Raw genomic sequence first — 24,989 nt, 5'->3', positions numbered from 1 at the left:
CTTTCCTTTCCTTTCCTTTCCTTTCCTTTCCTTTCCTTTCCTTTCCTTTCCTTTCCTTTCCTTTCCTTTCCTTTCCTTTCCTTTCTTTTCCTTTCTTTTCCTTTCTTTTCCTTTCCTACCTCCCTTCCTTCCTTTCCTTGCACTGCTGGGAATCAGCCCCAGGGCCCCAGCATGCGGGGCAGGTGCTCCTCCCTGAGGCCTACTCCAGCCCCTGCACCCACTGACACAGGCTCCCCTGGCCTGAGCTCAGTCCTGGCCACCCAGATCTGCAGGGAGGCCTAGCCATGCAGTCTCAGCCCCAGTTCATCACATCCCTGTCCAACACTAGGCCTCTGAATAAGAAAAAGGCCAATCTGTGAGGTAACTGCTAGCCAGAGACCTGCAGCCCTGTCTTCCCTCTGCACCTTGGTTTCCTGGTCTACACGGCAAGATGTCTGGCCACACATGCCCCGAGCTTTTCCAAACCTAGCTCATAGGATTCCACAGGTCTCACAGTTTGTCTCTAGGAGGCACCAGGTTCTGCGCTGCCCCAGGGAATGGGCCAAGGGGTACTGTGAGCTCCATGCATTGTGTACACTGGGTGCCAGGAGAGGAGGTGTACTGTCTGTGTGTTCACTGACTGACTGAATGATGCCAGCAATTGAAAGGCCAAGGCCTGGTGCACAGTGTGTTGGGATTTTAACAGACTGAATTTGTACAAAGAGGCCACCCGCTCTTTTTCTTTCTGAAAAACATTTTTTCTTTTTTCTTTCTTTCTCTTTTTCCTCTTTCCTCTCTCCCTTCTCTTTCTCCTCAATTCTTTCTAAGACACCCACAGGCCTGGGTTGTAGGCGGAGCATGATGGGGAGACCCGGAGCTCAGGTGTCCCAGGGGGGTGGCCCTGATCACTCTCTTCTTGGAGAGGGGCCTTGTCCCCCTCACCTCACCCCACCCCACCCCACCGTGCAGAGAACCCCTCAGCCCCCAGCTGCTTGGTCCTCCTGAAAAGCAACTCGGAGCTGGAGGCGGAGCCGGTGCCACGCTGGAATGTTTGCCCGGCGGGCTGTGAGGGGAACGCGCCCACAAAGGGCAGTGGGTGCCTTTTTTAAGTGGGTACAGACAGACACAGAATGAATGCAGACTTCTCAGCCCTGGCGGGTCTTCCACAGTGAGCATGGTCCCAGCGCACAGGCCCAGCGGGGACTCCCAACACCCACCCCCTCAGAGGTGCCGCGCAAGCACCCTGGTGTGCCGTGTTCTTCCTATGGAGACCCTGAAGTGTCACACACAGTGTTGTGGGTGCCGCCTTCCCAGGCACTGGGAAACAATCACAACCAAGTGTACTTTCTTTCCCTGCTCTGGGCTTCGTACTTTGATAAGGCATTTCCGTGTAAATAGGCTGGATCAACATTTACCCAGTGCTGCCTGAAGATATGACTCATCTGAGCCAGAGAAGTCCTCATGCTCTCCCTTCCCAGAGTTCCTGAGAGGGCCAAGCACATCAGATACCTCAGGGCCTTTGCACTGCTGCACCAGGGGCCTCCACGCTCTTGCCCCAAACACCAGCTCCTTCCCTCACCGGGCCTCCTGGGAACCTCCCAACCTGGGGAGGCGCTGTGGATCCAGTCTGCATCTCACACTTCCCTGTCCTCCTGCTTTGCACCCTAACCTCAACCCGCTATCCAGCACGGGATTGATTATTCTTTTATTCTCTTTCTCCCCCATCAAAGTGCAGTGTACCCCCAAAGCAAAGACTTTGTGTTTTGTGTCTGAGGTGCCAGGAGTAGGACGCAGGGCTCTGCCACTGAGCCACACTGCAGCCCCCAACATCGACAGCTTAAAACCCTATCCTACTCCTTGGCACTTCTCCCTGGGCTGAAGTGATGGAGGCGCTTGGGGAAGAGCTACTGCCTGAAGTCTTCCACTTTTCTATAGACCTTCTTCTCCTAGCCCCTAAAGACCAGCACAGCTTTCCACCTAGGGAGTCTTTCTTCCCAGTTGTGCTAAGACGACACTACGCGAGTCCCACTTTATCACTGGCTTTTAGATCCTGTGCCATTCTGCAGGGTTGCAAGTTGTTTTCAATTCCTCCAAACAAAAAATGAGGAGACCTGGAACTTCATAAGGAAGATAAGGCACCGAAAATATAAGGTTTTGAAAGTATGGGGACCATTAATAGTAGTGTTTGGTGCTTCCTAGAAGAAGGACACAGAATTTCTCAGCCGGTTGCACCCTGGTCGCTTACTCTCCATGCCAGCCCTTGGGGTGGATGCTGTCGTGGGCCCTATTTTCTGGGTGAGGACCCTAAGGCACAGATGGGCAAAGGCCTTGCTCAAAATGGATGAATTGGTCGAAGGCAGTTGGGAGGGCACTTGCCAGTGAGACTGCTTGCTCTTGACCCTGACCCCCACCCCAGGGATGGGTGATACTCAACTCTAAGCACCTGCTCAGGGCTTCTCTCCAGGTTGGCCCTGAGCCTCCCAGCAGCCAATTCAAGGAGCCATTCTATAATTTACCATGTCTAAGAAAGAAGCCCACACCACCACCAAGCAGGAAGATGGCTGAGGCCATGCATGTGGGTCCGGGGCTCCAGGATCAGGATTCCTGAATACCAGCAACAGAAACTGAGTCTAGTTCTCCACACAAAAACAAGTTGGCTGGAAGAACAGGTGGATGAGGAACAGGAAGGATAAATGTTGCCCCCCCACACACACACTGCTGCAAGATCCTCCCTGAGCACTGTCACTGCTCATTAGACCTGAAGGATGTCAGCATCCCAGGCTGCCCTTGCTGGAACCCAGCTGAAGTTGCTTATGAAGGCATCTGATTGGCCTAGCCTGGGTCACATGTCCGTGGCCAGTTGTCTAGGAGATAAAACAACTTCTAATCTCCTTCCATGGAGTAGGCTCTGTAACCCACCAATATGACACCCACATTGGGAAGGAGTTTAGATGCTGGACGTCCTCTTCTCTGAATGACAAATGCCCACCCCACCCTCCTCAAGGAGCTCCAAAGGACAGCTACCTGTGGGCCACTGGGAGTTGCAGGCTATGACTGTAAAACAGGGCACAGTGGAGCCGGTCTCTTTCTGTGGCAGTGACAACCCCAACCTCAAGTGGCTGGGCGAGCCTTAGAGGGCTGGTCCTCGGGCACCCCAGGGAGATTCAAGCTCCTCCTAGCACAGAGACTTGGGAGGCCTGGGGCGCCAAAGGGATCGCACCTTGTTTGGCCCTAGGAGATGTTCAGAAGATCTGTCTGGAATCTCTCCCTTTGTGAGCGGCTGGGGACACCTTGGCTCTGAGCTCCACACTGTCCTGGACGAACCACCATGGAACAGCCTCCAGACCAACATGTTAGCCAGGAGTCCAGGCCACTGGGAGTCCTGCCAGACAGAGGCCAGTGCCTTCTCTATTGGTCCCAGCCGTCCTGACTGGCAAGAGCATGCCAGCTGACCAGTATGCTGTTTGTTTTATTTTGCTTTGGTTTATTATGCAGCGCACAGCTGGGGACAAGGCTCACACACCATGCCACATGCAGCCTCCATTAGTGCCCCGCTCTGCCCTCTGCCCTGGAGCGGGACGGCCTGGCCTTAACAGACTGTGTCCACGTGTCCCCGTTATCCTCTGGGTTTGGACACACTGTTGATGTTTTTTAACCCTGGCCACATCTCCATAAATAGCCCTTTTTAGTAAACCTTATTATGAGTTGAACTGTGTCCCCCCCAAGTTCCTCTGAAGCCCCAGTCCCTCAGCATGTGACAGGATCAAGTTCAAATGGGTCACTAGTCTACATGAACCCTAGTCTACATGTCTGTGTCCTTGTAAGAAGCGGAAGTCAAAGCACAGGCACACCAGGGACAATCACACAAGGACACAGGGAGGAGACACCATCTGCAAGCCAAGGAGAGAGGTCTCCGGGGGGACCAGCCCTGCCACACTTAGGTCTCCAACTTCCAGGCTCCAGGACTCTGCGGACTTACACGAGCCCTTGGGAAGGAGTCACTTGTCTGCCCCCAGGCCCTCCAGGTGCACAGCAGGACAATGACATGGCAGCTGAAAAGTGCCAGCACTTGACAGGCCCAGGCCTGGTGCACAGTGCATCCCCTCTGCGCCCAAGTCACCTTGGCCCTGGAATTCAGGTAAGAAAGGCAAGTCTGAGTTTGAAAACTCTGCTGAGTGCCCTAGTGATCAACGAAGCCACATTAGGCGCCTGGCTGGTCTGACTCACCCTCCGCTCCGTCTCACTAGCCAGGGGAGTGAGGACAGAGAAGGTGGCCACCTCATTTGCCTTAGGCTGAAGTTAGAGGAGGAGCCGAGATAGCCCTGACGGAGCCCCATGGGGTCACCCAGACTGTTGAGACAGCCCTGGCTCAGATGACAGGACAAGAGTCATGCTCTGTGCTTGGTTACCACGGGAAAACATCGGGTAATCCTGGGATACTTTCAGCTGCCATCATGAAAGACCATGGAAATGCTAAACAGCTGGTCATTGGCACCTCGTGCTCATCGTGCCCAGCCCTGGCCTGAGCCCTGGGCATGCTGCTGGCTAGGCAAGAGGCCACAGCGCTGGAGGGGCTGAGGAAGGCCAGCAGAGCGCCCCCCTCACAGTGTGGCTGTGAGGTCTGGTTGTGGCCGCAGTCTGGATCCATTGTCTGAATGTCAGATTGTTAAGTGTGTCATTGAGGCAACCATTCTCAGCTCCTGCCAGGGTGGCCTGGGGACATGGACCTACCCTATTTCTGAAAGACAAAGGAAGTCTGCTCCTCCCCAAGGCCATCCCCAGAGATGACTGCAGCTCCGCAGCTGTGTGCACCCCAAGACTCGGTACACAAGGAAGTGTGGGCAGAATGGCGTCGCTGCTCTAAGCCCTTTGGAGATATCTGAGGTCAGGTTTGGCTTTTCCTTCTCAGATTCCCGGCCAGCGTCTGGGAAAGCGATATCATCTTCTGGAAAGGAGCGTTTTGTGAGCAGTCTCCTCTCAGAGTAGTTGTCATTTGCATGCTGTGGCTGAAAGGGGTCAGGGAAGACGCCCCTAAGGGACACTTTCAAGGCTGCTGACTGCACTCTAGAGAGAAGGCTGAGCCGGCTGGGCTTCATGTCCCCAAGGGCAGCTTGACCCAGTGTCTTCTTTCCCTGGGAATCATCACAGCCCAAACCCACATTAAAGAAGAGGGAGAGGGGCGTGGGGGAGACTCTGCTTTCTTGTGCCAAGAGCCCAAGTGACTTTGAGCTTTGTCCTCCAGTTCTAGAAAGGCTGGCACTGCAAGCTACTCTGCAAGCTGTTTCACAAGGCAGGTGAGCAGAGGGTGATGGCGAACGTTTTTGTTAGCAAAGCTCCTGCAACAGGCCCTGGTTCTGAGAAGCAGGTTCCCCAGCTGTTCAAAGCCACCTTCTTTGTGGTCCTATTTTCCACTGAAACTCAATGTGACCCCATCCTTCTTTTGAGGGCCACCTCCCACCAACTCCTGGAAGAAAGCCTGGTATCTCTGTCTGGGGCAGTGACTATTCCTGTGTTTTTTTGGGTAGAAATCCCACCAAGCGTGTTCTGCTACAGAAGGGGCTTTCTGTGTAACTCTACTTCCAGTAACTTCAAAGTCTATGTTGAGTTGTTCACCTCACCTGTTTTACTGCCACAAGCCACGGCATCCGTACTATTTATTTTGAAAAAATACCCGGGTTGTGTTTTCTTTTATGGTATATTAAGTGTAAATATTTGCTGTATTAATTAGAGTCAATTTAATCCCCAAAACCTCAGCAGGATTAGCGCCCAGTAAGGGCTAGATGTTAGCCATTCCTGGAACGTTCCCTGCTGATTGTCCCCAGGCCTTTCACCTGCCTCATCCCTGCAACCAAGCAAACAAACGAAAGGTTGAGGAAAGGCCAACATACCCAGAGCACAGATTGTAAACAGAGTAAATTACAGGGACCATGTATGGGTTTTTTTCCTATTATTTCCATTGCCTTCTGCTATTCCTGGTAATAATGTGTTTCAACGTGTGTGGGGGATATAGTCGAGCTGATTTCAAATTCCAGGGAGATAAATGGAAGGCCCTGTGGTGCCGAAGAAAGTGTTTTGGACTCAGAATTTCTAGAACCAGCTGGACCTGGGATGGAATCCAGGTTCTGCCACTACCAACTGTGTGGACATGGGCGAGCCATTTACCCTCTTTGTGCCATACTTTCCAAGGTTGCAAGTGGGAATAAAAATCTCTATGTCAAATGGTTGAGGTTATAATAGAGATAAAATTCCTAAGGCGAATATTTAATTCTGGTTGCATTTCGTGACCAGAGCCCTCTGAGCCTGGGCCACCGCCAAATGTATTACAAGGCAGATGACAAGTGCGAGGGCTTCACGTCAGCTCAGAAAACCCAGGAAGCACACAAAGCCCATCCGTATTTTGCCTATTCTCCCAAACGTAGCTCCACGGCCAGCAGCAACCTGTGCTCTTCCTGATGCAAGGGGAACCCAGGGGACATGGTGCAAGGACTTAACCAGCAGGGTACTGCAGTGCATGGTGAGGACAGTGCCTTTTTCACTTTCCCTCGAGGTCTTCTGAGGACATCCAGGCAAAGGTCTTGGCTGGGGCGCGGCCGGTCCCTTGCCGCCCGCCCCGCCCACGGGTTGCTGCCACTGGGGGCCAGGTGGGTTTGACCACATGATTGTATGATTATCACCCTTGGTTAGACTATCGCTTTCTATTGTGGTCAGTGATTCTTACTTTTGTATTCCCAATAGTGGTAGTCCATTGTTTAAAAATAAAAGGTGAAAATGCTGAAAAAGAAATGATGTTCAATGCACACTGCAGCATGGATGGACCTCGAGGACATGATGAAATAAACCAGCTACAAAAGGACAAATCCTGAAGGACTCCATTTGTAGGAGGCCCCCAGAGTCCTTAGTCTCCCACAGAGACAGGAAGCAAGATGGGGGGTGCCTGAGGCTGGGAAGAGGGATGGGAATCCATGTTTGAGCAGGACAGAGTTTCAATTTGGGGGAATGAGGAAGTTCTGGAGGTGGCCTGGTGCTGGCTGCCCGACAGCCAGCATGAATGTACTTAAACGCCCAGGAACTGTGCACCTCCACACGGTTAAAATGATAGATTTTGTTAGGTATATTTTACCACCATTGAAAAATAAAAGTAAAGTTTGAAATACTGAGTTGGATTAAAGAAAAGTAGGAAGTAATCTCAGCACAGAAGGCCCTCTGATACAGAGCCCTGGGACTGCATCTGGGAAATGTCAGATTGTTGCCTCACAGCATGTGGGGCAGAGCAGACTCCGGAGCTGGCCCTCCCGAGTTCTAATCCCAGAGCTGCCACTGCTGTGTGACCTCTGGCCCAGGACCTCACCACTCTGAGCCTCAGTTTTCTCATCTGTAACATGGGAACACCAGTAGCTCATGCTTCCTAGAACTGCTGTGCGGACTCACTCTGTAGACATTTCTAAGAAGCTTGGAACAGAGCCTGTTACACAATCTGTGCTCCCTAAGTGTTTGTTAAATAAACAGACTTCCTCCCGGGGAAACACAGATAGGCAGCTGGCCTCGTCTGCCCCTGGGCCCCTCCACAGACTGTGCCCACAGAGGCAGAGGGTCCCACTCCATCCATGCAGCAGGGAGCAGCTGCTGGGGACTCTGTAAGGGAAGCAACCCCATCCCTCGCCTGCCTCGCCTCTCCACCCCACATCCACCGAGCTCCCGGCCACCTTGGCCACTGCCCTGCCCTAGTCCCTGCAGGTGCCTGGGTAGGATCTCTCCAGTCCTTTCCAGAGGAGCCTTCAAACAGCCCATGTGTCCACCAAGGAATAAATGCCTAAGCAAGCTATGGCACAGACACACCGTGCCTATGATGCAGCCATGAAAAGAAGCAAGCCCTCAAACACACAGGCGAGCAAGAAGTCAGGCACAGGAGACTCCATCTAGACCTAAGATCTAGAAAGGATGAATCGACAGGAAGAAAGAGCAGATTAGGAGTTGCCAGGATGGGGTCCAAGATAGTAGAGAGTGACTGATTTAAGTGACTGTCTTCCCGGTAGGTCAAGTGCTCTGGAACTAGACAGAAGTGGCTGCTGCTCATGCTAATGATGCGTTGATGAACTGCATGCTTTACAATTGGTAATGTTACATAATGTGAATCTCACTCCATAGTTTTTTGTTTGTTTGTTTGTTTTTTTCCGGTACCAGGAATTGAACTCACGACCTTGCCCTTGCCAGGCAGGCACTATGCCACTGAGCTAAATCCCAGCCCCAGACTCCATAATTTTTAATTAAAAAGAAAAAAGACTCCCAAGGCCAAACACCCACCACGATTGATGGCCACTTTCATCCCGGCCCAGGTACCCATTTCTCCACCTTTGTGTCTCCAGCCCCTTCTGCCCAAAACCCTTAAAGCCACCCACAATCTGAAAATTCCACCCACTCACTAGTCTCCAGGTCAGGGACCCTGTGTAGGCTCCCATCTGTACCCCCTGATACCCCCCACTCAGCAGACTGAAGAGAAAATAATGTCCTCTAGTCCCTTTGCTGCGCCAGGTCCTAGTCTGGAAGTTGGATTCTTGTTCTAGCTTCACAGGCACTGCTACCAAGGCCCATTCTACAGATGCACAACAGAGGTGCTCAGAGGTAAATTGCCCCACTTAGGAGCTGCCCTTCTCTGTTCAACTGCTGAGACCCTAGGCTTAATTCCTCTTCCAGATGTTTTGCCGGCCCCCAAATGCTGTGCCTCAGGTCCCTCAACCAGGGAAGGAAAGGGTCCTCCCCACAGCAGGTGATCAAAGAGCCAAGCTGAATGGAAAACAGATTCCCAGAGACCACGAGAAATCAGTATGTAAATGACCTGTGACCCTGAACGTGTTCTGAAGACAACTGACAGCGGGGGGCGGGGTACATGTAGCAGCTTGCGTGTCTCCTGGTTTATCTGAGGGTCCAGAAAAGGTCATGGACAAAGCAGGCAGTGCCCTGGGAGGCACACAAAGGGCTATGGCTGCGAGCAATGTCACTGCTAGCCACACTGCTAGTCACTGCTGGGCCCCACCGTGCTCCTGCCTTCAAACAGGATAGGCCTGAGTGCTTTGCTGGTGGCTCCATGCGTCCACTGCAAGCTCAGAGTCACTGCAGCCCCCAGAGTCTAAGACCAAAGATCCGGGGAATGCAGAGCCTGCCCCAGCTGGGTTCAGGGCTCACCCTGCAAAGCCAATTTTAAACCTGGGCTAAGCCCAGGGGCTGAGTGCTGACCCCAGCCTCACCAGAAACTGTCTTCTCTCCCTTCCTTGCAGCCTTGCCGAAAAGGGAAAGAATTTCCCATAATTATAAGCATTGTGCAGCTTGATTACTGTATTCTGGAATGATGGCCGTGTGTTATAATGACACACAGGCCGTCTCCCTGCACAGACCACTTTCCTGCTCTGCTGCTGACATAAATATCCTTCCAGCATGAGCAGGGGGCTTAAGACCATCGGGGCAGAGGGTCTGCAGCTGAGGGGTTCCTCAGCAAATAGACAGGGGGCTCTGCATGTTCCTTTCTCAGCCACCCTCCTGGTTCCAACCACATGGGCAGCCCAGCCTTCCCCAGCCTGGCGTCCTCCCCGCGTGATCACATTTACTAAAATAGCAGCAGAGATCAACCTTTTAAAAAATGAGCTGGTTCAGGTATTCACTAAAATATTTAAGGTCTGGGTCTGCGACCGGTGTTTTTGCATATGTTGGACATGGCTGAAGGGTTTTATCCCGGTACAACTTAATGGGACCAAGAAAATGAAAAGCAGAAAAAGTGGCTTCACTCTGAATGAATCAACATCAATTAATGGCTGCTTAACATATTTCTGCTAATAATAATGCATTCAATAATGTGCATTTTTAGGCTGGCTCAATATATAATGGCCCATCCCTGCCCCCAAAAGGTAAACAATGATGATTTAAAAATAGTCCCAGTATGTATTTACATTTTTTTTCCCCTGAGCCTTTTTGGTTTATAGTTCATCATTCCAAGGGTAAGAATTCTAAAATTTTCTCTGTGTATTTACACAACTGAGTTATTGCTATGTATCACATTAGCTATCAGACCCATCCAAGAAAAATGAGTTTTTATCTTGACCCCACCACAGCCAATGTCAGATGTTAAAGTCCTACAAAGTGAGTGTGACCCCTGGAGGGACCTGGGTGGCCCTGATCACACACTGCTTCCTGTGCCCTCCAGGGGCAGATGTGGGCTCACAGCACAAGTTCTCCCGCAAGCTCCCAGCCACAGTGAGTCAGGAACACCATCAGGTATCTGTCCCCTGACTCCTGAATCCGGACTTCCAGGGAGGATGGCAGCCCACTGCTCCTGTCCATGTGTATCACTTGGGTGGAGCCAAGAGGGGAACATTTCTTTGTGATTCTGCTGCTAGAATGTTCTATGCTCAGGGCAGTGCACCCGGCCTGGGGGAACAGAGAAGACTGCTCACCCTCCACACGTGTCCCCCCAGGGTGATCGGCTCCATCCCCACCAGGGCCCAGCAGAAGCCCTTAACATGGGTGTTAACTCAGTGGGCAGCCCCAGGGTCGCTGGCACCAGCCCAGCTCCTCTCTGAGGGCATAGCAACTGTAAGATGACCTTCCCAAAGGCCAGGTTGGCTGTCCCATCCACCTCCCCTCCTGCAGCCAGGGAGCAGCCTAACGTTTTGTTTAAGTAATCCTCCTCGGGATTTACGGTATTTATTTGGAGATGTCAGGAGTGTGAGGTTTGCAGATACCCAGGCGGCGCCTCCACCACGCTCTCGCTCGCTCTTGGGTGCCTGCATCCTCCTGTCTCTGGCTTCCCGCCCTGAGCGCTGTGCAGGCGGCAGCATGTGGCCTAGGAGTGGACAGGAGGAAGGGCCCAGGGTGCCGGCCAGAGTCCCCACGTCAAATTACCCCAGCCTCCGTTAATTAGAATCTTCAAACAGCAAGATATTTCTCCCACTTTGGGGCAGTTCTCCCTTTATCCAGACTCCTAAATTCTGCTGGGGCTCGGGGCTGGAGCATGTGCCAAAGATCCCTGGATTCAATTTCAGGCCCCCACTGACCTTTGACCGCCAGCTCTCTTTCCCCTCCCTGGGCTTCAGCCTCCTCCTCTGGCAAACTGGCAGGGTCCTGCAGCCCAGGGAAGAGAATCCGGAACCAGGGACCTCTGCTGAGCCTCTCCCTGCCAGGTTGAGCCCGGCTGTCAGGGCCGGCTTGGGGGCCCCCTTAGTGGGCGCCCCTTCCCTGGAGCCTGGCTGCAGGCGCGCCCCGAGCCACCGCTCAGGGCCCCATGGCCTGCCTGGACTGATAAAACCGTCCGGGAGAATTGCCCCCGCGCAGCAGGAGGCTGGGGGCGGGCCGGGACCCGCGGGCCAGGCGCAGAGGCTGCAGTCGCCAGAGTCCCGAGCCGCTTGCTCAGCGTCCGGTGGCCACGGGGCAGTCGCTCTACCCGCGGGGCGGGGCGAGGGCGGCGCCAGCAGGTAACCCCGGGGGGGCGGGTAGGCCCGCCCGGGACCCCCGGACCAAAAAGCAGAGGGGGAGGAGCAGACGGCGGTGCGCGAGGGCGGCCAAGTTTGCCTCGGCCGCGCGCGCGGCTTTGCATCCTGCCTCTGGGGAGAAGTCGGGGGGACTGGTCCCTCCGAGCTGGGCTTGGACTTGAGCCTTCAGCCGCTGCAGACTTCCAGGTGTGACTTCGTCATCCCCTGTCCCGAACCCCGTGTGTCCAGGACGCACCGGAGCCGGGGAGCGACCCGCACCATGCTGGAAGGAGACATTGGCCTGGAGGGGCTGTCCCCCAAGGAAGCCCCTGCAGCCCGTGAGTATCCCGAGCGGCGCTGGGAGGGGGATGCGGAGGACCCAAGTGCGCTACCTCGGCGTCTGGGACGCCGCAGGACAGCGGCTTCCCTGGGACTAAAGGGCGCACCAGGAGCGGGGCCAGGGCCACCCCCTCCCCGTCTCCAGTGACGAGGACCGTCCCGGCGCTGCTCCCCAGTGAAGACGAGAGGGAAGGGACCGCGTGGGACCCAGGTTGCGGGGCTCCGACAGACGACAGAGGGACGGCAGACAGAGCGACCCAGCGGGGCTGGGCTGGGCTGGGCTGGGGCTGGGGGCGGCGCGGGGAGGGCCCCGCGCCAGGGGGCAGCGTCCGCCAGGCGGGCGGGCTGTTTCCAATCCCGGGGGAGCGTCCGCAGTCGGGCTGCATCCACGGCTCAGGCGGATGCTAGGTTTTTCGGATGTTTTTACAGGCGCTATTAATACACATAATATTTCCGTGCTATTCTGAAGATTTATTTGCGATATAAAGTAACTACTGGGACTCGAAGGCATAGTGGGAGCTGTCCTGGAGCTTGCACGGGCAGAGACAGATGAGGCTTGGCTGCAGGAGGGGGAGTCCCTGGCTTCCTCCACCAGCCCTGCGCATAAATCACGACCCTGGATATTTTTATACCAATAATTTTAAAATAAATGACCCAAGCAATGTTTCCTGGATGGTCTTCCCTTCCCAGTTCAGAGGTTATTAAATGAACCGCAGAATGGGGTGGTGGTGGGGGGCTCCAGCATGCAGCGGGTTTTATTTAGTGACACCATGGAGCGTGCCCTACTGAGCCTGGGTGAGGAGTGTGTGCCCTGCAATCAGAGTGCCACCGCAGCCCTGCGCTGCTAACTTTAGCACGGGAAGTCCTCCTTTTCTTCTTTCTCCGCCTCCCTCCTGGGTTTTTGGACTCCTATAGAGAAACTTGTTCTGACGTGTACTCCTTAAACAACCCAGTTTGGCTTCTTTCTCTAAGTGACACTGTATACTCCCTCAGTTAAAGGAGAGAGAGAGAGAGAGAGAGAGAGAGAGAGAGAGAGAGAGAGAGAGAGAGATGCTGCCGTTCAGAGAGGGGAGGCGAGACATAGGGGTGTGCTGGGTTGTGGCCAGGTTGCCCTGCTTTCCTGAGCAGGATACTTCAGCTCAAGGTAAAAGCACCCCAGGGCGTCTGGAACCTGCTGAACACATGAGCTCCGTGCTCACTGTGCGTAGACTTTGGCTGAATCTGGGTACTGCTGGGCTTTATACACATGTGCTGAGGACCGCCCTGTACAGTGGCTGAGTAACCATGCCTATCACACAAAGAAACTGAGGCCATGCAGAGTAACACTGGCACCAAGACCAGAGCCAGGATGCCTGCATCCAGCTCCTGTGAGGTTCTTGGCGCTATTTCATCCCCCCTCCCCCAAGACACACAGAATCCCCCAGTGATAAGGCTGCGGCATCTCAGGGAGCTGTTTCCTGTGCCGATGGTGTGCTGCAAGGGCCCGAACTCTGGTTTTTCCAGGCCTTAGATTGGGGCCCAGGCTTTGTTTCAGATGTGGGGAATCCAGAGCCTTCCTCAATGGAGGACTAACGGGACAGATCTGCATGGTCCTCTTGGGCAGATGATCCCCAGTCTTCCCTCCTGGAGGGCAGACCCTTCCGCTCCTTCCCTTGCATCTTGGCTGGGCAGTGGACTGGCTGGTGGGAAGGGCTCTTGCCCTCTTTCCCTGCTCTGGGCATCACCAGTGTCAGGAGTAGGGTCCCAGTGCACCATCCCACTTCAGCAGACCCTGCAGGGGCCAGGAGTTGCAACCTGCAGCTCTTTTGATGTGATTAAAGCCAGAAGCTGTGACATTTGTAGGTTAATAGGAGGAAAGTCACAGAATTGTAGGACAGAGGTCTGGGAGGAGAAGGTCACTTTGCCCCAGTTTGGGCATCAAGGCACTGAGAGGGGAAGCAGTTTCCATGTAGTGCAGCTGTGGAGAGCCTGGATCCTAAAGCTGACTTCTGGTCCAGAATCCCAGCTTTGCTGCCTGTAGCTGTGTGACCTTGACCCACTTACTTACCCACTCTGTGCATTACCTATAAAACCCTGAGGTGATTTGTTGTGAAGATAACTTGACTCGGTACCTTTTCTGCCATGCCTGGCTCTGTTCTGAGAGCACCTGTCATACAACCCAGTGTGACGTCACCCCCGACACTCTGCTGCCTGTCCTAGCACCAGCCCCTTCTCCATTCCCCGCAGCGTGCCATGGCAGGGTGCAATGCTTTGTTGAACGCCACCCCCCATGCTGCCTTCTTCAGCATCTCCCTTGTTATTTATTAATCAGCTGCTTATCCATAAAGTCATTGTCTGCACTTCCCACAGGGCTGGTGAAGGTAGGGCAGTGTCTTCAGCGCCCCCCACTGTGTGGGCCTGCCCAGCTCCTTTCTCATCCCGTGAAGGCACTCGCCTGACTTCTGTTCTCTCTCAACCCACTGATGGCCCCCAGTCACAGAGGGAGAAGGAGGGAAGGGAATGCAGCCAGCTGAGCAGGGTGGTGTGTACGGCCAGCAGGGCCTGGCCTGCACCTGCCTGGCCACCCTCCTCCACTTGTGCAAGAGGAAAGTGAGGCAAGATCCCCTCCTTGAGGTCACACTGCTGCTAAATGGCCCGGGCAGGATCTGAACTCCAGGCAGGGTGCTATGCATTTGTCCCTGTGCCATTGGCCCACCCTGGGCAATGCCAAGAGCTCTCCTTCCTGAAACTCATCCATCCTCATTAAAGAGCGACCCAGTGCCTGCAGTGGCCTGATGCTGTGTTCTTGGTCCTGGGCACACAGTGAGGGACAGAGCAGACCAAGTCCCCTGGACTGTCCATAAAACATCTAGCATGTTGGCTGGTGATGTCCCAAGGTGACAGGAAAGTAGAGCAGGAAAGAAGCAGGCTGCAGGTGGGGTGCTCATTGAGCAGAGGCATGAGTCCCACCCGGGCAGGAGCAGGGACAAGCATGCCCGGCAGAGGGAACAAGGAGTGCAGTCGTGTGATACCTGGAGCTCCAGGAACAAACAGTGCGTTCCAGGACCAGCCAGGGCAGTGGGGGAGGGCAACAGGGGGAGGAGGGGAGCGTAGGAGGGGACGCGGTGTGAGGGGTCTCTGGCCGCTGCAGGGATAGGGCTGCAAAGGCCTGGAGCAGGCGAGGGACCTGCTTGCCTGGTTTGGGTGGGGTCCCTGCTTGCTCTGCAGAGAGCAGGCTCCCACCCTACTCCAGATTCGCCACCCTGGGGTCACAGGGGAAGAGACGCTGCAGGTCAGACGATGCTGGCATCGCTGACCCCCCAGATGTGGGGTTCTGAGAGCAAGAGAGGAGTGGACAGCCACAAGCTGTGGGGACTGAACAGATGAAGGAGGAAAGGTCCCTGAGGCGAAGGAGAGTCGGGGTAGAGGACAGGGTTGCTTTTTGTTCTTTGATATTTTAAAAAGTTGTGATCAAGTATGTGACACACCATTTCATCATTTTCGTGTCAGTGTCAGTGGCGTTAGTGAAACTCCCTGTGTTGTACAACCACCACATCACAGTCTATTTCTGAAACTTTTTCCTCACCCCACATAGAAAGTCTGTGCCACTCAACAGGGACGCGCTCTTCCCTACCCCGCGCCCCGCCCCAGGGAGCTCAGCCCCTTCTCCCACAACAGCTCGCGTCCTCCGGCGTCCTCACATCAGTGGTGTCCTACACACCTGCCCCGTGCCTGCTACATTTCACTTAACATGTTTCCCAGCTTGCTCCACATTGCAGTGGCTCCACATTGTCAGTCCTTCACTCGTGTGATGGCTGAATAATATTCCCTTGTCTCACTAATGTCTCCAGCCCTAGTGCGGCAGGGCTCAATGAAAGCTGACACTGCCAGTTCCCTTCCGTTCCAGGTACTGTTGAGTTGCAGACCTTTGCTTAAATCACTTCCTTTAACATTCACTTGCTAAGTCCGTAATGTTAGCAGCCCCCTTTTGACAAACATGGCAACTGAGGCACAGAGAAAGCAAGGAATGTGCCCAAGCATACACAGCCAAGGGTGCTCTGTGAATCCATCCAGAAGGACCTGGCTGGCCCAGCCAGGCAGAAGGCTATGGGACTCAGACTGTACTCCTGGCTCCACGCAAGGCACACGGCCCAGCTGCTGCCCCCCAGCTCTCCAGGGAGAAGGTGGCTCTCTGATTGCTTGGCTGCTGCCGGGAGCCACAGCCAAGAGGCCCGTGTGGGTTGTGCGAGCTACATCTGTCCCACGCCTGTCTCTGCCTGGCACTGCTCGCCACTCAACCTCAGTCACAGCCCGCCGCCTTCAGCACCCAGCACACGTGCCAGGGTGTTCACACCGTGTAATGAAGCATTAAAAGCCCTGCCAGTCCCCAGAGAGCCCTTTGACAATGGTCACATGGCCATTAGGTAGACAAATTACTAGTTTCGTCTATTCGGCCCTTGGAGGGAACCCGCCTGTACAGTAGCTGCCTAGCCTGGTAATTTCAGCTGCCCTTTTTTTCCTGGCAGCCCATGGGGACAATTGCTGCCTCTGAGCCTTTCACACTGATCCAGCTGGGCTCCCCGTTCCCACGCACAGCACAGCCCACGAGGCCCCGACAAACGTGGGCCCCAACCCTCGGGGCTGGCGGCCACCTCCTGAGAACACTTCCTATCTATCTCTACCTCGCCTGTTGGCCTCTGGGTGTGGTGAGCAAACAGTCCCCTGACACCCAAGGTTTAATCCTCTCTCTTTCACACCCGGCTGGAACAACTTCTGCCCACATATGGCCTCTGGTGTGTAATGATTTTGTTAATGCATTTGCATGGCACTTCAAGTTGAAAGGCTGAATGTGCAGTTTGTCGTGGAAACGGAGCTATTGATGTGAGCTATTAGAAGAGAAGAGGAATCAGGGATCATTTTTATTGTGCTGTGTTTCCTGGGCAGTGAGCAGCCACAGATAGAGCAGATCAAGAGCTCAGGGTGAAGGGGAGCAGCAAGGGGGCACGGCGCGTACGGGGGGAGTCCTGCTACAACCTTGGTCAAGGTAGGTCCTGTGGCAGAGTTTGAGCCCTAACGTACTGTTTGCTTCTGAATCTCAGTTCCGTCCTCAGATCCCTCCAGCCTCTGTCTGCACATGAGGCAGTGTGTGAAGACAGCCTGGTGTCTTCCTAGCATGCTTTTCTGTCCCAAGATTCTATCCAGGACCACGAGCACCTTTAGTGGTCACGGGGCCTCCAGCTCCTCTTTGCTGTGACAGTGCTTCAGACCTTTAGTTTTGTAGCCCTTGACAGTTTTGTGGGGTGCTGGTCAAGTGTTTTGTAGACTGTCCCCCACCTGGCAGTTTTTCTCATAAGGTGGCTGAGATCGTAGGCTCAGGGGGGGGATGTCACAGAGGTGAAGTGCCTGCTGTCTTGTCACATCACACCAAAGGCACACAGTGTCACATACGGGACTCATCTCCTATAGGTGGTGACCTTGAGCATCTGGCTGAGGTCCTGCTGGTCAGGTTCCACTGAGGAATTAATTGTTTTTCTGTTTAATATCAGTCTTTCTTTCTTTCTTTCTTTCTTTCTTTCTTTCTTTCTTTCTTTCTATATATCTTTCTTTCTTTCCTATCTTTCTTTAAGACAGGGTTTCACTGTGCAGTTCAGGGTGGCTTTGAACTCAGTGTGTAGCCCAGGCTGGGCCTTGAATTCACAGCGATCCTTCTGCACCAGCCTCCCAAGTTATTACAGACATGTGCCACCACCCCTAGCCTAACATCAGTATTTAAAGTACCAGAGAGTTCTTATTGGGCTCTAGAAGATCTGATTGATTGACTGATTGACTGATTGCATTGCATTGCGGATGGAACCCGAGGCCTGTTGAATGCTAAGCAAGTGCCCTGTCACTGAGCCATATCCCCAGCCTCTGTAGAAGGTTTTAGATCAGAGCCATCAACTTATAAGACTTCTGAAACCATTTTGATTTAATTTTAAATCAAATTGAATTATGGTCATTCTGGGTTCTTCCTTAACTAGTATTGTAGCACTAGCAATTCTCCATGCTGCTCATAGTCCATTGCGGTTAGGAATTAAACAGTACTCCCTAAGAATAAAAGCAGCTTAAAACTCTCCCTTGGGAAAAGCTCCGAGTAGTCAGCTGAAGGATAAGCTGAATTTAACCCCATACTGTATACTCACAGGGACTCCCCAACTTCCATCCCAAGGGGGGGAATGTGTTGATAATTTTCATTAACTTTACGAATAACCATTGGAACAGGTATGATTCTGGCTTGGAAGAGGTTCTTGAAGGTCCTGAATTCTGTCCAAACAGCCCTGAGCGAGCCATTCAGGCTTAGTCTTCCTGTGCACAGGAGAAGGAAATTGGAGCTCAGAGAGGCTGAGTGACAGTCTGTAAGTGTCACGGCTGCTCAGCGGCAGGGATGCAAATCCAGGGCAGGTGTGCTGACTTTCTCTGTCCTCTGTGCCAAACCAAATGAAGAGGTTTGAGTCTGAGAATGATGTCTACGGCCGTACCACCCTGACCACGCCCGATCTCGTCTGAGTCTGCGGATGATGACCCTTGGAAACCCCTTAGGAAGGCAGCACTGGGGAGTCATTCTTTAAACCAGGTCTCACGTACAAGCACCTGTCCTCTCGCAGAGCACAGGGCTTAGACACCCGTCTGTAGCTGAATGCACTTGAAGCCCTCGGCTTGGGTTCAGGGCGCCTTGAATACCAAGCCTGCGGCTGCTACCTGCTAAAAGGTGCTGAGACTGAGATCTTAATAAGGAGCCTGGGTCCCCTCCCCGGCCTCAGGTGTCCTGGGGGAGTCTCCTCTGTGTGTGCCTGTGGTGTCAGGGGGTGACCATCTGCATTGTTTACTTTGGTGCTTTGGTCCTTATTCCTGGTGTGGGAGGAGGAGGCATTTTAGTTGCATCTGTGAGTCCAGGATTCCCGGAGGAAAATGGGGGTGGCCCCAAGCAAAGCCCAGGTTTGCATTTCAGACTGAATTCTGGATCTTAAAAATTTCCTTGCTGTGTCCTCCCAGTTCCTAAATAAAAGATTATAGTCAGTTTATACATGTGGGTAAAATAAAAGAAAATAGCATAGATTGCCATCAAGATGAAAGAAAATATTAAGAAAGCCACAGAGCAGGATGGGGCTGAGGAGTGAGCCCCAGGCAAGAGCAAGCAGAGCTGCCACAGAGCTCTGAGAGGCTAGACCTGCCGGTCCCTAGGGCCACAGAAGGCTCTCCTTCAACCATTCTCCACACAGTGGCGCCAGGGCCTTTGCATGAACACTCTCCTCCCCAGAGTACTGTTTCCCTGTGTCTCATTCTCTTGGTTTAAATATCACTGGAACAGGGGCTGGGATGTAGCTCAGCAGCACAGCGCCTGCCTGGCAAGCTTGAGGGCATGAGTTCGATTCCTGGTACTGGAAAAACAAAAAAAGGATAGGCTTTGGGGCTAGGGATTTAGCTCAGTGGTACAGTGCTTGCCTGGCAAGCCAAGGTCTTGAGTTTGATTCCCAGGACCGGAAAAAAACAATCACTGGAACAGAGACCATCCAGGGCATGCCATCCATCTGGGAGGACCCGCTAGCCACTACCTGATGTCTGTCCCTCTCCTTCAACACTGACCACACTTTGTGACTGTGTGTTCTATGATGACATGTGATTACATACAGCCAGATGCCTGGTGCATGGTTTGATCAAGTTCATGCATCTGTGTAACCTACACCCCATTAGAATATAGGGTATTTCCATCGCCCCAGAAAGTGGCCTCCTACCTTTTCCTACACACACACACACACACACACACACACAGTGACATAACTCTGCCCATTCTGGAACTTCATACTCATGAAAACATGTGGTCCACTGCCTGTTTCTGTGCCTGCTGGTGATGTCTTCCTGTTTACTGATCAGTACCCCACCGTGTAGACACATCAGTTTGGGCATCCACTGCCCTCAAAAGATACTGGGGCTGTTTCCGGTTTGGGGTTTTTGGGGAGCAAAGCTGCAAGATCAAAGCTTCTATAGCCATGCAAGTTCATTTCTCTGATAGACTCCTCTAACCGAATGACTGGGTCACAGGATAGAAGTGTGTGTAACTAAGACATTGCCAGGCAATTTGCTTGAGTGCTTTCCTGTGTTACAGCAGTCTGAGAATCATAATGGGTTTTAAATTAATGGCCTTATTTGCTCTGTACCCCTCCTCCTCGCCTGTTAATGGCAATGCCAGGGACCGGGTCCCTTTTGTTGATTGCCGAATCTTCAGAGAGCAGCACCTCCCACAGTGAGCAGCACCTCCCACAGTGAGCAGCACATAGTAGACGCTCAGTAAGCACAGGCCAGGTGAGTGGTGAGTCTGCGCTGTGAGATTTCCTGATGCAAGTGGCCAGGGACCCGTGGGACCTGCTGGGGTGGGACCTGGGAGAGTGGGAGTTAGGGCTGTTCCTGCTACTATCAGAGTGTCTGATAACAGCCCTAGGGGCTTCCCTAGCATAGGGAGAATAAGGCTGGAGAGGCCCAGAGTATCCTCTGCCAATGCTGGGCTGCATTATTTGACTCTGAAAAGGTTCAGAGCCAGATGTAACCAGATGCTGGCTTCTCCCAAGGCAAGCATCTCAGAAAGGGATTGACGAGGAACTCCCAGAGGACTTCCATGGGAAAATTTTTGTAACTGTAACTCTGTGAGATTTACTTGTTGGACAGGGATACTAAAGTGGGGACATAGCTACCCACAGTAAGCCCTGGGGAAAAATTGATCATTAGGTCTTTCTTCTGAGAATGTTTCATTCATGTGTTGGTCCTAGTGGAATGAGCCACCTGATTCATAGGGGAGAGCTTCTCTGTCAAATCAGCAGTCACCTGGGGTAATTTAAAAGAATGGACCTAGTTAACATATGAAAAAGCACTCAAGTTCATTAGCCACCAAGAGATGCAAAGTGAAACCGCCTTATGATACCATCACATACCCACCAGAGCACTAAAAATGCAAAAGCCAGAAGATACCAAGCTTTGACAAGAACAGGGAGCAGCTGGAATCCTCGAACGCTACTCAGGGGACTGTAAATTGATCCTTTGGAAAACTGATAGATGTGCTTACTTTTGAACAAATGCATGCTCTGTGGCCCAGCAAAGCTGCTTTAGGCAGATATGGAATAGAATCATATACACGTGTCCTTAGGAAGACATGTATGTGAAAGTACTCCAAGCAACACCATCCATAGCAGCCCTTGTATCAGTCATCTTTCTATCACTGGGACAAAGTACCTGACATATACAGCTTGAAGGATAAAAGGTTGATTTTGGCTTATGGTTTCAGAAAGTTCAGTCCATGATCAGCTGGCTCCAAAGTGGGAGCAGCATGGCAAAAAGGCATGGTGGAGGAAGGCTCCTCACCTTGTGGCAGCCAGGAAACAGAGAAGTCAGGAAGACCAGAGAAAGACAAAGTGGTTGGGGGCAGGATATACCTTACAAAGTGATAGCCTTATTGACCTATTTCTTCCAGCTGGCCCTGCCTCCTACAGCCCATTGAGATATGAACTCATCAATGGATTCATCCATTGATGAAGTTAATGCCCTTGTGACCCAATCACTTTTCCAAAAGTCCCACATTCTAGATCAAGCCATAGCATTTTACTCCTGAGTCCTGAAGATTCATATCCATTTCTTTATTTGCAAAATGCACTTAGTCTATCTGCAAGAGTCTGTAGAGTCTCAACAGTTCCAATATTGCTGATAGTGAATGCCTTTAATCCCAACACTCTAGGAAGCTGGGACAAGAGGAATGCAAGTTCAAGCCCAACCTGGGCAACTGTTATGGCTTGTATCTAGCTGTCTTCCCAAAGCTTCTTCATGCACTCATAGGTGGGGCTTTTCAGAGATGACTGGATCTAGGGTGTGTGAATATGGATTAAGGGTACAATAACTAAATTTGTCTATGATTGGTTTGATGTTTTTCTGGGTGTGGGTAATGGGAAGCCCCATCTTGGATATGACTGGCACCAGCCAATAGGTTTGTAACCCAAATAGAATATAAAGGGAAAGATGGAAGGCATGCTGGATCCCTGCTGTTTGCCACTTCCTGCCTCCTGCCTGCCATACCATGAAATGTTTCTCCTCTGCCATGCCCCTCTGCCATGCCACCCTACCTGGGAACAAGCTGACTATGGACTAAAACCTGTACAAACTGTGAGCTAGGATAAACCTTTCCTCCTTTAACTTTGGGTGTTGAGTATTATGACTCCGCAACAAGAAAAGTAACTAAGACACCAGCTTAACTACTTAACAGGACCCTGTCTCACAAAGGAGTGGGGGCTGTGTATGCTGCTCAGTGCAAAGGCTCTGGGTTCAATCCCCAGTACTGCAAAAAAAAAAAACAAAAAACGTCCAAAGTCTCCTCTGAGACTCAGAGCAAATGAGACTCTTAGCTATGAGCCCCCATAAAAACAAAAAAACATGTTACATAATTCCAAGATAAAATGGCACAGGATAAACATTCCCATGCCAAATGACAGAAATGGAGATAGAAAAGAATTGGACTGAAGCAAGATTAAAACTCAGCAGGGCAAACATTAAGTCCTGTAACTCTGTGTCCAGCACTTAGGACACTTGATGGTATGATGTAAGTTCCAGAGGGCTAGGGTAGCCCTGCCCCTATGGCTTTGCCAGTTGCAGCCCACGTGGCTTCTCTTTGGGGCTGGATTTCCTTGTTCTTGGCATCTCTGGAGTCTCTGTTGTAGTTTCACATCCATAGCTTCATGTGTCGCCCTCTCAGCAGCTCCTGGCAGGGACTCCAACCCTGTCATACATTGCCTGGCTTCTCAGATTTTCCTTTGAAATCTAGATGGAAACCTCCATAACCCCATAATTCTTGTATTCTCTATGCCTGAAAAAGCAGCATCATGTGAATGACGTGAAGGTCTGCTGCCAGCTTGAGCAGTGGCTGGGGCCCTCTTGGACTCCAGTTGCACTTTGGAAAACACTTCTCTAGGCATCCCCTAGCAAGTGAGGCACCCTGGAGTTCTTTTCTCAAATCAAAGTCTTTCAAAGGACTTTGTACTTTTATACACTTGATTGTGCAGTGGGTAGGGTCTCGCCGATTCCTGAGATATATTCAAAGCATCTTTCTTATGGTCCTGGTGCAAAGTACTTGTTTTTTGTCTTTTAAATGGCACCCATCTCTTCATCCACATCTTCCTAGATCCAAGCTTTACAAGTGCTTCTTGGAAAGCCACCCTGCACATTTTCCAAATCTTTCTTTTCTTTGCTCCTAATTATCATTGTAAATCTGCCTAAAAGCCTCCAGCAGTACCCATACCATAGCCTGAACATTGTGTCACCTTGAAATTTCTTCTATCAAATTAATTCATCTGACACCTTTAAATTCAGTCTCAAAGTCTTAGGAGAATGGACAAAATGTTTACAAGTTCTTTACCAGAATGTACCATGAACACCTTCTAGTCCAGTACCAATAGAGCCCTCATTGCTATATGAAACCTTATGAGCATAGTCTTTACCATCTGAATTCCTATCAACATTCTGGTCTCTTCATCCATATTAGAACTGTCCATTAAGCTCTGCTTACAGCCTTCTAGGATTTCTCCAGCTCAATTCTCCAAATTTTTCTAGTCATCCTCCAAATTAGTTCCAAAGGCTTATGAATGACATGGTCAGGTATAGTCACAGCAAGGACTGTACTTCTTGGTACCAGTTTTCTGTGCTAATTTTCCATCACTGTGACCAAATATCTAAGAAAAACAATTTCAAGGAGAAAAGGTTTATTTTGGTTCATGGTTTTAGTCTGTGATCAGCTGGCTGAAAGGGAGAAACATCGTGGCAAAAGAGCATGGCAGAGGAAAGTGAGGTTACTGGGGGCGTGTCCTTGAAGGAGATATTGAGACCCACACCACTTCTTCTCTCAGTCTTTTCTTCCCAACTTCCATAATCTGAGCAGCTTTGCTTTACCACACATTTCCCACTGTGAGGTTCTGCCTCATCACAGGCCCAAAAACTCTGGGACCAACCATGGACTGAGATCTCCAAAACCGTGAGCCTTTTAAATTGATTCTCTCTGGTATTTTGTGAGAATCATGGGAAGCACTCTCTCAAACAAATAGGACAGATACGGATGCAACCCTATTAATAATTATAGCAGCTACTATTTATTGCATGGAACTTTATGCCAAGTGCTTATTGGCATCCTTTGTAAAGATCATATCATTACTCGTCATTGACCCCTACAAGGGAGTTGCTACTGCTTACCAATGGGAAGCATCCAAGGTCAAATGGCTGGGAAGTAGGGGAGTCAAGGTTCAAGTTCAGGCAGTTGCACCAATGCCTTGCAATATGCTGAACCAACTCTCAGATGACACAATAAGAATAAAGCATGGGGGCTGGGGATTTAGCTCAGCGGCAAAGCGCCTGCCTGGCAAGCGCAAGGTTGTGAGTTCGGTTCCCGGTACCGGAGAAAAACCAAAAAAAAAAAAAAAAAAAGAATAAAGCATGTCCAGGTGTCGTGTGACACCTCTGCCTCTCAAGGCTTGTGACCACATTCTTCCCTTTAAAAACATCAGGGAACAACAACAGTACCCTTTGTGAGGCTCCCCTTTATATCCTTAATACTCAGCAAATGATCATTCAATGCAGGCGCGGGAGCTGTTTCATTTATTCCTTCCCTGAAAGGTAGATATCATTTCCACCATTCCACAGGGGAAGCCAGTGCAGTTCAGAGAGGTTAAGTAATGTGGCCAAGATCACACAGCTTGTAATAACATATCAAAGCATAAGGCTTTCTTTTGCCAACATCACAATCAGGAGGAGGTGACATGTTTCTTAAAATGTCAATGAAAAAAAGGTTGGTTGGCACACTGTCCCAAATTATTCTAGGGCACATCTGTGAGAAATTCCTCCAGTTTGAAATCTCTGTGGATTCAGCCAAACATGGCCTCATTGTTGATCTTCAGATGCATATTTTTAGTGTGAGGTGGGTTGTGTTTATTTTTTTAATGAATAGCAAAATGAGGTTTCTATAAATAAAGCCATGGCTTTTACCCCTTCTCATTTTATTTCCTGTGCACAATTCACAAGTAACTGACCAATCGAGTTACTTTGACAGTTCGGGAGAATTCAAAATGGAAAGTTCCTGGGAGTGACCACAGAGGAAGGTCTGGGCTTCAGTACTGCAGCACCACAATGCCCAAGTGTAGGCTTTAGTCTTGTGCTAGGAGCAGCCACCCGTCCTTT

General features: G+C 51.5%; 1 protein-coding gene across 8 annotated transcripts in view; it reads left to right on the top strand.

Annotated features, from left to right (window-relative positions):
- The first annotated feature begins 11,335 nt into the window (after positions 1 to 11,335).
- Positions 11,336 to 24,989, top strand: part of Ano1 (anoctamin 1, calcium activated chloride channel) — a 149,089-nt gene continuing 135,435 nt past the window's right edge. For 4 of the 8 annotated variants that reach the window (XM_005384242.2, XM_005384241.2, XM_005384240.2 and 1 more), the window contains exons 1-2: positions 11,336 to 11,438; positions 11,685 to 11,773. In XM_005384242.2, the coding sequence (XP_005384299.1) occupies positions 11,716 to 11,773 (58 nt within the window). In that variant the 5' untranslated portion in view covers positions 11,336 to 11,438; positions 11,685 to 11,715. The remainder of the gene's footprint in view (positions 11,439 to 11,684; positions 11,774 to 24,989) is intronic. The other 4 variants (XM_005384247.2, XM_005384246.2, XM_013514310.1 and 1 more) reach the window with 1 other exon arrangement.

Source organism: Chinchilla lanigera, unplaced genomic scaffold (genome assembly GCF_000276665.1).
Source record: "Chinchilla lanigera isolate Chin_1 unplaced genomic scaffold, ChiLan1.0 scaffold00021, whole genome shotgun sequence".
Taxonomy (NCBI): Eukaryota; Metazoa; Chordata; class Mammalia; order Rodentia; family Chinchillidae; genus Chinchilla; species Chinchilla lanigera.
This window is presented reverse-complemented; position numbering and strand designations above follow the sequence as displayed.